Source organism: Podarcis gaigeae (assembly GCF_964106915.1).
Source record: "Podarcis gaigeae genome assembly, chromosome: 4".
Taxonomy (NCBI): Eukaryota; Metazoa; Chordata; class Lepidosauria; order Squamata; family Lacertidae; genus Podarcis; species Podarcis gaigeae.
This window is the reverse complement of record NC_139677.1, coordinates 33,443,113-33,455,639: the sequence shown is the minus strand read 5'-3', so window position 1 is coordinate 33,455,639 and position 12,527 is coordinate 33,443,113. Positions and strand designations below refer to the sequence as shown.

At 39.5% G+C, this 12,527-nt stretch overlaps 1 protein-coding gene and 1 long non-coding RNA gene across 3 annotated transcripts in view; one reads left to right on the top strand and one right to left on the bottom strand.

Moving 5' to 3' along the window:
* AFF3 (ALF transcription elongation factor 3) overlaps positions 1-12,527 on the bottom strand; it is a 223,992-nt gene that overhangs the window by 105,133 nt on the left and 106,332 nt on the right. Inside the window, exon 5 of the mRNA XM_083735433.1 lies at positions 7,669-7,755. Coding sequence (XP_083591559.1) covers positions 7,669-7,755 — 87 coding nt within the window. The remainder of the gene's footprint in view (positions 1-7,668; positions 7,756-12,527) is intronic.
* The window catches only part of LOC310843142, a 102,428-nt gene that overhangs the window by 23,741 nt on the left and 66,160 nt on the right, over positions 1-12,527 (top strand). The window lies entirely within an intron of this gene.

Below are 12,527 nucleotides of genomic sequence, written 5' to 3'. Positions count from 1 at the left end.
TGCCACCAACACTAAGAAGGTTCCATTTATTGATCTTAATGCCCTTACTGGGCAATAATTAGCATTGAACTCAGTGAGCCTTACTTCTGAATAGATGTGATGAAGACTGCACTGTTAATCCCTGAAATTCTTTCTCAAAAAGATGGCATGTGGTACCTGTTAAATCCTTTGGATCTGCTATCAAATAAAGCCTCTCTGAGTTTTCATAAGCCATTCTTTTTTATGACATCCATATCGTCAAGATTTTCCTACCATTTCAGGTTTAACAAAAGGTTGGCATATACATTGTGACAGTGTATTTTTTACAAGCTGGCTTCAGTAACTCAGAAGGGTATTTAACAGTTGTCTACTAAATAAAATTTGCTACAGGAAGAACAATCCATTTATCCTGTAAAAGTGTGTTTTTCTGTAGATATTCAGGTGCTATCCCCTATAAGGGTGGCCCTCAGAGTAAATGAAACAGCCCCACTTTTATAGTGGCAACTATTCTGAACTTCCCAAAATTCAAAAAGCACCTTAGACCATAGCTTTCAAGCAAGGTGGGGACATTGGCCCCTCTGATTCTCTTCCACCCAAAATAATTTTACCAGAATTTCACTACTGAAAATAGCAGAAACAAAACAGATGATTTCTTAAGCGGATGAAATAGCTAGAAAATGCTCCTCGTCAATTTGGTTTTGACTTTCTTTGGGTAAGAAATATCCTGGTATTTTATTTCTGAAAGGTCAGGTGTGCATTTTTCTCTATGCATTTTCAGATTCCTCCCTCTGTCTAGGAACTCCTAGGAACATTTCTAGCCAAACATTATGTTATTGCCTGACCTTTCCTCATGGGAAAATATCCTCCCTAAAATGTCTGCCTTGCGTCACCTTGTGGTATAGCTCTGAAGCGATACTGATTTTCTGAACCTGTCTGAGGTGTGTTGAATGTACACTGCCCAGCATTCACGTCATCCGGCAGGATTTTCCCAAATTCACTACTGGCATAGATGAAATAGTTCTGGAAACTGGCAACTTTATGGTGATTTATTTGACAGTAGGCGTGCTCTCTTAGAACTGCTTCTTTTAAGTGCTGGTCCAAAGTATTGGCCCAGCGATTTTCAGAAATTATATTAGTGGAAACATTTGCTGAAGAGTAGGCTAATATTGGGAGGTAGGTGAATTTTCAAACATGGAGCAGGGAATGGGCGTCGGCGGTGAACTTACCTTTAATGCTGAGATGGCCCAGGGTTTTCCATTTCTTCTACTTTTACAAGGAAAAAAAATATTGCAGCCACTTCAAGCTGCAGCCATGCTGTCCTTGGGAGCTCAGTAGTAGTCTCTTCTAATCTGAGACAGCATAGGTAAAGGTAAAGGGACCCCTGACCATTAGGTCCAGTAGTGACCGACTCTGGGATTGTGGCGCTCATCTCACTTTATTGGCCGAGGGAGCCAGCGTACAGCTTCCGGGTCATGTGGCCAGCATGACTAAGCTGCTTCTGGCGAACCAGAGAAGCATGGAAACGCTGCTTACCTTCCCGCCAGAGCGGTACCTATTTATCTACTTGCGCTTTGACATGCTTTCGAAGTGCTAGGTTGGCAGGAGCAGGGACCGAGCAATGGGAGCTCTCCCCATCGCAGTCATGTTGTTGTTGTTGTTTAGTCGTTTAGTCGTGTCCAACTCTTCGTGACCCCATGGACCAGAGCACGCCAGGCACTTCTGTCTTCCACTAAATGAGTCATAGCATTAACTAACTAGCAAATATACAGGAAAAAGACAAATAAGCCCTAACCCACAGTAAGTTACAAGCACAGTTTCATCAGGATGGTGAAAGTCACTTTCACAGTTCCTTGGGCTGCTGCGTTTTGCTATTCCTCACCAGCTGAGGGCTGTTCTTTCTGTCCCTTCCTCTTCCTTTTTATGCTTGGTTTTTCCACTCCGGTGCTTTCCTTTGTCTTTCTTCTCAGCTGCTCTTCTTCACTCCCGTTCCTCCTACAATTCTCCTCCCAACGTTTTTACAATTGACCTTTCTCTCTCCATCTCTCTCCATTCTCTGTGTTGACATTCTTTTTCCCAGTTGACATTCCAAAGACCTTAGGCTTGGGTATTACATTCACAGGTGCCCGTGTGGATCCTGGTGTGACGTTGGGGCCACAGCAACTGGCAGAGGATACAGCTTGCTGACACAAGGCTCGTTTTCATCTTGACTCTCACCTTACTTTTTTCCATGCAATCCAGTTGCTTTTGAACTTTGTCACTAAAAGCCACTGGAACATTCCAAGATGGAAGTATGAAGATTGGGCGATACCTGTAGGGTTTTCCTTTAATGAAATATTTTCTTTATAAGCAAGAAACTCCCGGAGACACAACTTTGTAATATGTATGAGCATCCCACTGATCCTATTTCTATTACATCAACTCCTTGTAGCAAATTTAAATTAATCGTGGCTCTTAGATTCAATACGGCCTGACATCAAAACCTACTACATTTATCAAACATTTGCAGTCCTTCCTGGGAAATTGCCTCCCTATTTGCCTTTTAGTTGCTCATGTGAGTTGGCATGGCTTTTGACCCAATGCAGACTGAATGCCTCACAGTTGACAGAGGTTGAGTGATGCTGTGGTGTTCAGCATGGGGTAGCCAGACATTGCCCAGCCAGATGTTCAAAGGTAGAAGACATGATACACCTTTCTTTTCTTTTTTACTGGAATGCCCTTTGTGTTTAGATCTGAGCATCCACTATTTCAAGCCCCTTATTGTTGGGATTAGAAATAACTCTTCTTTAAGTAAAATAAGATTCATATTGGCTATTCATATTATGTGATGTAGAAAAGCTGCCAGAATTGTTAAATTGCCTTTATGGAACTTGTTTACAGTTTTAGATAATATCTATTAGTATATGTCAAAGAGTTTCTGTAGTAGCATAATTTTAATTATATTAATGTATAGTATAACATATTTTGTATATCTATTTTATTGTTTTTATTGACTGAGTATATTGTTGTAGGAATATAGAATAAATGTTGATAATTGCACAAGGTAAACACACATACGTAAGTATATAAACCACGTCTAAAACAGTACAAGAGAGCAATCCAAAAACCCTCTTGGCTCTCCTGAAGACTTATTTCCTCTGCCTCCTTAATCCGCCTTGCCTGAGAACATGTAGGCAGATAGCAATCAGGGGAAGTTCCTGAAGGGATTCCTCTCCTATATCTATGAACCTCCTTTGTATTAATTGCCATTGTTTGCCCAGATTGAGGGATTATCTGACCGGCATCCTGATTGTCTTATCAAATGCTATTTTTGTGTGTAAACTGTGTCTGGAACTATGTAAAACTTGCTAAATCCTCAGGAATATCGCACCTTGGCCTGCCTGAGCCACAGTAACCCCACCTTATGTGTGATGTAATTTCTGACTGTTTGTAGATGCAATGTCCTTCTTCTCCATGCCAAAATGCAAACCCTTAAAAGAGATGTTTCTTCTTGGTTCCGGGTCTCTCTTGCCTCCTTGCTAGAAGGGGAGAGAGCTCTGTTGCAACAGAAAAATAAAGATCTGCCTTGCTTTCACTGCATCCTGTCTCCATCCATTCATCTCTGACCGATCATGGACATGGGGACTCAGTCCCTTGGGGAGTTGAACAGCAAAAGCCAACCACCCCTATTTTTCTATATCAATGTAAATATCCTGATTGGTTAACAAGCAGTAAATCTGGTTTGAGTTGGACTAATTTAACGCTGTTTAAGTGGACTTGTGGATTTCACTCTATAATTCACTTTCAGTCTTGTGAAAAATATGTGCCTTTCATATGCAATCCTTCTTTGCGTGCAGTATGTTTCACATTTATTAATCAAAACCTGAATGCTTCTCTTATCTGCACTGTCATCATCAAACTGAAAGGGATCAAATACTGCTGTTGCTTCTTTACCTGCCACGAAGAACAAGCACTCACTGAAGTCTCTCTTATCTTCCTTATCTGCTCCACTTACAAGAGAGTGCAATTCAAACTCTAGTCTCCACCTTATCCAGTTCTCTGCTCCTTTTCTTCAAACATTTTGCAGGAGTGTTTAGCTGGGTATTTTTTCTTTTTTATCATTTGTTGCTTTAGTTTCAACTTCTCTTCTAACACCATGTCATCTTTGCTGCAAACTTTGCAAAGCAATGACGCAGTAGACTGGAGTGCAGGACACAGATAAACTTCTTACTACAATGAAACTAAAAATGGCTGCCACTCTAGACATCAGTTCTCTTCAGGTTTTCCAGAGAACAGTATCACTCATACAACCATACACATTTGGGTTCCCAAGTTAACTAGACAGGAGCTCAAAGGGCTTGCCATGTACAAAATCAGATGTTAAAGGGACACTCAGACGAAAACATAAGAGAGGGGGAACAGAAACGTAGAGGTAGACAACTAAAATGTAGAAGTCAATGTCAAGATAGTTACAGTAATGTCCCCATGTCCCCAGCTAAGGGAGTCAGTGTGGACAGCAATAAACATCATTAGCTATGGGAGGAAAATTAGGAAAACTGGCAGCTTTACTCTCATGAGACGTTTCTAAAGCCTTGGATAGATTGGCATGCGGATGTCTGGTACAATTGTTAGGTAGTCAGAACATGGCAAAAGGCTAGTGAACTGAAATAGACAAATTTACACAATCTATAGCAGTTATCGGGGAAATGGATTGGATAAAATAATGACTGATAACATGTGGAGGGACATGGCAGGGTTGCCCCTTGTGGTCTTTGCTGTGCAACAGCAACCGAAGCAGTAACAAAACAAGTCCCTCAAATAGAAGGGCAAAGTTTATGTGCAGAGGACATTTCCTTAAAGTTGTGGCACCGTAAAAAAGCAATCTCCCTTTGTAAATAGAGTCAACTCTCAGAGAGATAGTTAGAGAAAACAAGGATATTTCCGCCCCCACCAGGCATTTGGCTGAAGAGGGTTTTTTTTTTACTCTTCTGTTTTGCTCACCTGCTGTCCTGTTGTTTCCTGAATCACTTATGTAATCTTATAGTGGTATTATTAGTATTTCTTTTTCGTATTTCACACACACATACACAAATCATGTTTGTTTGGAGTTTTAGAAGCCTTGGAGAGGATCTACACTCATGGTTTATAACATTAAGAAAGAGTTAAAGAATGGTTTTCAAAATGTAAGGGTCACATTACGTTTTGCTAAGAACATTAATAATGCATTGTTAAAACGTGGCACCAGAGAGCACTGCAGAGCAACCAAAAACCAAGCAGTAAGGGAAACTGCTGTTATGGAGGAACAACGTTAAGGTAATGAACATTTTTTTTAGCGGTATGCCCTGTGACATTTTAGAATGATATAGCTAATATCATTATAATAATGTTAAAAAGGTCAGTGTAGATCCAGCCTTGGGTTCCATAGCAAAGGAAAGATGGAGCCTAAGTCTAAATAAATAAATGAAATAATGTAACTACGGTGCAAAATTGTGCTCATTAAGTTTATTATGAAATAATACCATATAGCTACAGAAAGCCATTAAAAATAAAACATATACAGTGGCACCTCAGGTTAAGAACTTAATTCATTCTGGAGGTCCATTCTTAACCTGAAATGGTTCTTAACCTGAGGTACCACTTTAGCTAATGGGGCCTCCCACTGCCACCGCACGATTTCTGTTCTCATCCTGAAGCCAAGTTCTTAACCCGAGGTACTATTTCTGGGTTAGGGGAGTCTGTAACCTGAAGCGTCTGTAACCCGAGGTACCACTGTACACAAAAAATGTGTGTGTAAGGAAACATCCTGTATGCAGGTATCAGTGCACATAAGAAAAAAAATATCTTTTTATCATCTACAATACTGTCTTATTTATTTTATAGTACAGTACATTGATTATTGCTTTCATTTTATGGATCAATGATCTCATTAGATAGCAAAATTCATGTTAAATTGCTGTTTTAGGTGTTGTTTTTAAAAGTGTGGAATGGATTAATCGATTTTGCATCACTTTCTCTGGGAAAGTGTGCCTTGGTTTTGGAATGCTTTGGTTTTGGAACAGACTTCCGAAATTGATTAAGTTTGAGAACCAAGGTACCACGGTATAGCTTTGAACATAGAAAGCAAAGCAACATGGAATAGAGCTCTCTTTTCCAGTATTATAACAATGACCACAAATTGAAACTTTATGCCCCCAATTGAGTAATACTGGAAATGTTCAGTTTGCCACTGGGATTAGAGGATACACACTCCTGTATTCAGTTGCCTTGATCTTCAAGGCTTTGTGGACTGCTGTTTCTGCTGCTTCCTATTTCTGTATTCTCTTTTACCAAATCACTGGGTTGGACTATATTTGCCACCAACCCCTAAGTTTAAAAAAGCAATTCAGCATAGGGGTGGCTGAAGAACGAACTGGAAGACAAAACCAGCTGTGCAAATGGTATGTCTGGCATACCACTGAGTCCCCAGCTGAATTGAAGCCAATAAGTCTACTTGACATTAAATTTCCTTTATTGTTATACAGCATATTCCATAGGAATAAAATGAAATTTTTACAGACAGTTATTTAGCTTTGATTTCTAGACTGATATCAAATAAGCTTGGCTGCAGCCATGACAGCCTGTGGAATTTTAATTGCCTATTTAATACAGTGTAAATTTCAAGCTGTCAGACTAGCAATTAGCTGAAGTACAGGTTAAAAGTAGTTCAAAATGCCTGAGGGCTAACATAATCAAGATTATATTTTTAAACACAAATGAGCAAAAACTACCCCTTTCTCGAGATGTGTGGTTAATTTACCACATCAATACAAATATAGGAAACACTTTAATGCTCCTATCTCCTTTCTAATTAATTGTTACAACTGCTTATCCTACTTCTTGCTCTACCTTGCTATTCCCCTTTATGAACCAATGTGGTTGTCTATTCCAGTGTATGAAGCTGCTAGGGGTTTTATTCTGGCATTGCCTCTCTTCCTGTGCTTCAGATACACGACTTTGGAATGACAACAACTTCACAACACAACTTTTTTAAAAAACAACAACCACACACTTATTTATAATCAACAGTGTGCTGCTGATATTTTACAAATCACAAGAGCTGATACATACAATCATTGGCCTGTAGCAGTAGTCAATAACACAGAAAGCAGAAGTAAAGGAAAAGGGCAGAGGTTTGACAGAAGATTTACAAAGAGGGGAGTAGAGGCAGCAGATGATGGTGTGGGTTTGGCAGATTTATGGTAACCAGCCATGAGGCTAATTTTAAATGAATGTTGATAAAAAGCAGATTGTCTTATGCAAGTTAAAGTTAGGAGGGGAGGAAAATGCACACACAACAAACTAGGTTTGAAATGTTCCAAAGGCTTGATTTGTAGATCTGAAGTTGCAAAGCTATGCAAAATACTACATTCAGGTCAACTCTCTGGTTATATTTTCAATCTTCAACTCCAAAGGAGTTGAAACACAGATGGTATATGACACAGGGTTGTGTCCAATGCTTTGCATGTGTAATACCAATGGCACAATAAGACTTCCGTTCTTTCCCCCCCCTCACATGTCCCCCAAATCTGTTCTCGTGGTTCCCCCAACACGAAACTCTGTTATGCACACAGAAAGCCATTGTTCCAGTGGAGCTACTGTGTTGGATATAGCCCATGTAGTTCAGGTTCCTCATTAGAATGAAGGATGGTGATGGTTAGGGATAAAGCTATTTACCTTGTTGGTGAAAGGAAACTTGTTTTGTTCCACTTTGCCAGGTGTGTGAATAGCAGAAAGTGGCGGAGGCCATGAATGCGTCATTTCCTTTAAAAAAAGAAGAGATTTCAAAATTATATTTAATATAATTTAATAAACTATATATAATAAAGACACCACAGTCCCCACTGTGCCTCATTTCCAAAGGAAACACAAACCCTGGGTAAACACCTCGACCCCTGGAATCTGACACTCCTGTGGAGTTTGAGGAGGCATGGCAACATGAGAACGGGCCTTTTTTTGCAGTGGCTCCCCGCTTGTGGAATTCTCTCCCCAGGAAGGTTCACCGGGTGCCTTCATTATACACCTTTAGGCACCAGGCAAAAATGTTCCTCTTTAACCAGGCCTTTGGGTGACTGTCATCCAATGCCCTTTTAAAATGCGTTTTTTTTCAGGGGGGGGGTTTCTGTTTTTATTTTGGTTATGTATTCTGTGGTTTTATATTGTAATTTTATGCTGTGAACTGCCCTGAGACGTGTGGGTACAGGGGGAATTATTTATTTATTTATTTATTTATTTATTTATTTATTTATTTATTTATTTATTTATATTTCCAGTAAAATATGTAACAGCATTTTGTCAGTTGATTAGCCTGACACACAATCTTGAAATAATAAACAGAGGAAAAACTATTTAAAGATTGCTTGTGAGTTATGACTGTTACCTTTAATCCCTCTTTGATAAAAAGTTTATTTTCTAATAAAAGACGCAGCCTTTTATTTTATTGGGAGCTACAAATGTTAAACAGTTTATTAGCCACATGTCACCTCTGTGGGTGCCTTTAAATCAGAAAATCATTTAGCTTGCAATCTAAACTGTTTTCTCATTCACTTATCTCTAGTAAAATTCTTCATCTTCTAATTCTTCTTATAACTCCCATCTGATAAAGGATAAGATGCAAGTAATCTTCAGGTATTTATAAAATCACACAGTAAAAGCCTTTCAACACAGACCTTGTTCAGATTCTGTTTTCCCCCAGGATTTTGCCCAGGGAGAGATCAGATTCGACCTAAGATTTATTAATTTACCGGTAATACTCTAATTGTAAAAAGGTAAAGGGACCACAGACAGCTAAGTCCAGTCGCGAACAACTCTGGGGTTGCGGCGCTCATCTCACTTTACAGGCCAAGGGAGCCGGTGTTTGTTAATTAATCTATTAATCTACTTGCACTTTTTGGCATGCTTTCGAACTGCTAGGTTGGCAGGAGCAGGGACCAAGCAACGGGAGCTCACCCCATCCCGGGGATTCGAACCGCTAACCTTTTGCTAGGCAAAAGGTAAAGGGACCACAGCACCACCCATGACCCTCTAATTGTAATAAGAAGTAAATCAGGGAATGCTACGCTCAACATCTCCCTGGCCCTTGGAAATCTTTCTAGAGTAGGGCTGGGGAACTTGCAAACCTCCATAAGTTGCTGGACCACGTGCCATCAGCTCTTGATTACTGGCTGGGGGATGTCATCCAACAAAATCTGGATGTGACCCATGCATTTTCAAGATGACTTAACCTTCCTGGGTCAGTCATTCAGAACTTTCATGAAGAACAGCACATCCAAAATCTGCTTTGCTTTTTATTAGAACCCCAATGTCCACCAACGTACACCAGCAGGTACCATACAGATGCTTTGGGGCAAAGTCACACTGAAGTGAATTAAGAAGTATAGTACCTCTGAACACCAGTGGCATAGCATGGGGGGTGCAGGGGGGGCCGGCCGCACCGGGCGCAACATCTGGGGGTTAGGGTTAGGGGGCGCAAATCCACGGGTTAGGGGGCGCAAATCCACGGGTTAGGGGGCGCAAATCCACGGGTTAGGGGGTGCAAATTACTTGCATTGCCCCGGGTGCTGACAACCCACGCTACGCCACTGCTGAGCACAAGCCTAACCAGTGCAGGAATTGCTTTAAGTACCAGGAATGTGTTTGCCACTCATTTATACAAAAGAAATCCTCCTCCTGGTTTTCTCCCCTAAGCTTTCTTAATTAGAATTTAGCCTAATTTCGAAGAAGAAAATAGTCTTTTAGTTGCAAATCACCCAGAGGTCTACTAGTAGATACCAATCTGTCTTCTTCCCACCCCTGATGTAAACAGCTGTTTTCCAAGAGCTCAGCAACTGGGTTAAAGTACCTTCTAGAATAATTACATATTTATTTTATTTAATTTATATACTGCTCTTCATCCGAAGATCACAGGGCGGTTTAGAACGCAGGGTACTTTTATAATAAATCCATCTCCTCCTGCCCCTAAAACAGATTAGAAGGAAAAGAATTGATCGTGTTCCTCTGTTGCATCTCAGTATCTATTTAGAAACTAAGTGCTTAAACAAAAGCAGTGGTCTATGTGATGAGACAATTGTCTGAACAGTGGCCCAGCTCAGGCAAACTGAGATTATTTGATTAATCAAGGTACAACCTTTACTGGTGCATTGGCCTTATTCCTCCAAGAACTGTGGATTCTAATTCCTGAATTGCTATGCAAAGCTAATACAGCTTGTTTCCTGGTTAAAACTAGCAGCAGACTGGAACAAGTGGCTAATGAAGATAAATGGATGACTCTTGGGAATGAGGAAAGAGACTATGCTGAAAAGAGCTAAGATAATTCCGGTCCAGGTCTCTGTATATCTAATAATAATAATAATAATAATAATAATAATGGCAGCAGCTACAATAGTACATGTAGTGCATACTAACATGCATGCTATTTTTAAACTTTGCTAACTAAGCAGTTGCTATAGACTGTAGATTACCTTGGACCAATTTCAAGTAACAAATATAAAAGAGAATGTGAAAAACCGTAAAGAACATGATATGAGACTATCTGTTTTCCAGAACATGACAGATGGCAGAATATATGCGGACAGAAGAGGAATGGAAAAAATGTTCAGTGTTTCCAAATCAGCCAGAGTTGCCAAGAAAATGTTTCCAGGTTGGCAGACAGTTAAAAACATACATTAATGGAGAAATCTAGTAACAATGAAGAAATTTTATACGACATTGTTTATATCTGCAACAGAGATGTCTTTTGGTATAGTTTTTTAGGTTGAAAGGTACAATAAAATGAAAGCACAACATGTTGCACATAAAGCAAAAACAATTTTAAATAAGTTGAACCATTACATGTGTAACAGCAAATAAGGCATCTGCATAAGGTATCTGAAGAAGTGTGCATGCACACGAAAGCTCATACCAAGAACTAACTTAGTTGGTCTTTAAGGTGCTACTGGAAAGAAAAAAAAAAATTTTGCAGTAGCCTTTACATTTTTGGTGCTAAAATATTTGAACAAGGTCATATTGGGGTTAATTTCATTCTAGATCTGGGCCACATGCATTTATTTAGTGCTGAAATAAGAAGTACAGAGCAGAGTTCAATATATAGTTATTAGCGCTAAAATAAAATGGCAACATTTAGTCTCCACCAGATGAAATATAAAGGAGTTGGGTTAACAACAACAACAAAAGGTGAAAGAATAGGTTATTAGCATTTGCCACTTATCAACTAAAGCACAAGATGCTATTTATGAACCAAGATTGAACTATGGTTCAGGTTCTGGTTTGAAGGGCAAAGCACAGTTTGCTGCATTTGAACACAATGACAAATGGCTGTCTGTCTCTTCCCATTACATGTGGAGGAGGAAGAGGAAATGAAAGGCTGCACACAACCAAGGTTCATGGCTGCTTGTGCACAAGACAGGAAACCATGGTTTGCTGTCACATCTAAATGTGCCCCTTTCATCACCTCTTACAATTTGGAATGAGGTTTTATGTGTGGTTTAGATGAAGAATTTTGAAGAACGCATATTAATTATCACAAATAGGATATCCACATGAAATTTAGCTTCCATTATTCTGTTATGTGATAGTATCATTACCCAAAAATGTTGGAACTGCCAAAATTGTAACCATGGGCTACACGTTTTTCAGTCTTAATAGCAACTTCTTAGTTAAATGGAAAAAAAAACCCCGTAACCACACAAACTGTGGTCATGTTCATCACAATAGTCATGAACAGAAGTGAAACATAGTTTTTCCTTCTCTATTACACCATTTGTTCTTAGCTTGATGCTATGTGTTACGGGCTTGGCTGTAACATTTCGTACAGCTACGTACAAGCTTCATACAATTTTTTATCAAGGCGTTTAACATACCTACACTGAAATAATAGAACAAAGCAAATTATATTTGCTACTAAGGTATCGCCAGGACCTTTTCAGTGTAGTTATCTGTAGAGAATTCAAAACGCTGTATGAAAACTCCTTCCTTGAAATTATTTTCATCCTGCTGTAACAATAAAACAATAAATTTGACCAGTGTGAGAAGTGTGGGGGGGGGGAGGGGTTACAAAGAAGTGGCAAGGGTACAAAAGGAAAAGATCAGAATCAAACTGATGGAACTTAAAGTACACACCAGAAAATGGCTCTGTTAAAAGTATCTTTATGAGTGTTCGTGTTTAATACTTCTTGGTGACTTGAAATCCACTGTGCCAGATGGTAAACTCATCTTGGGCTATTAATGTGTGGAAAAACACTTTCCTTCTCACACATTCTTCTTCGCTGATACATAAAGGTTTTGCACACAGTAACAGAGTGTGAGTTAAGCCTGTGTTGTCTTTCTGTCTACAGAATAAGCGGTACTAGTGCAATCAACTAGCCTTCAATTTACGTATCTGATCCTGTAATTAGAAATTGTTTAGTAACCCTTGCAAACTAGGTGCTTTTAAATCCTTGACTGATCATTTAGGCCAGCTAGGTAGTCTTGACTTGGATAAGACGTGAAAGTAGAGTTGCTGCTAACTTCTTAAACTGGGTCCTTCCACTTGGGACTCG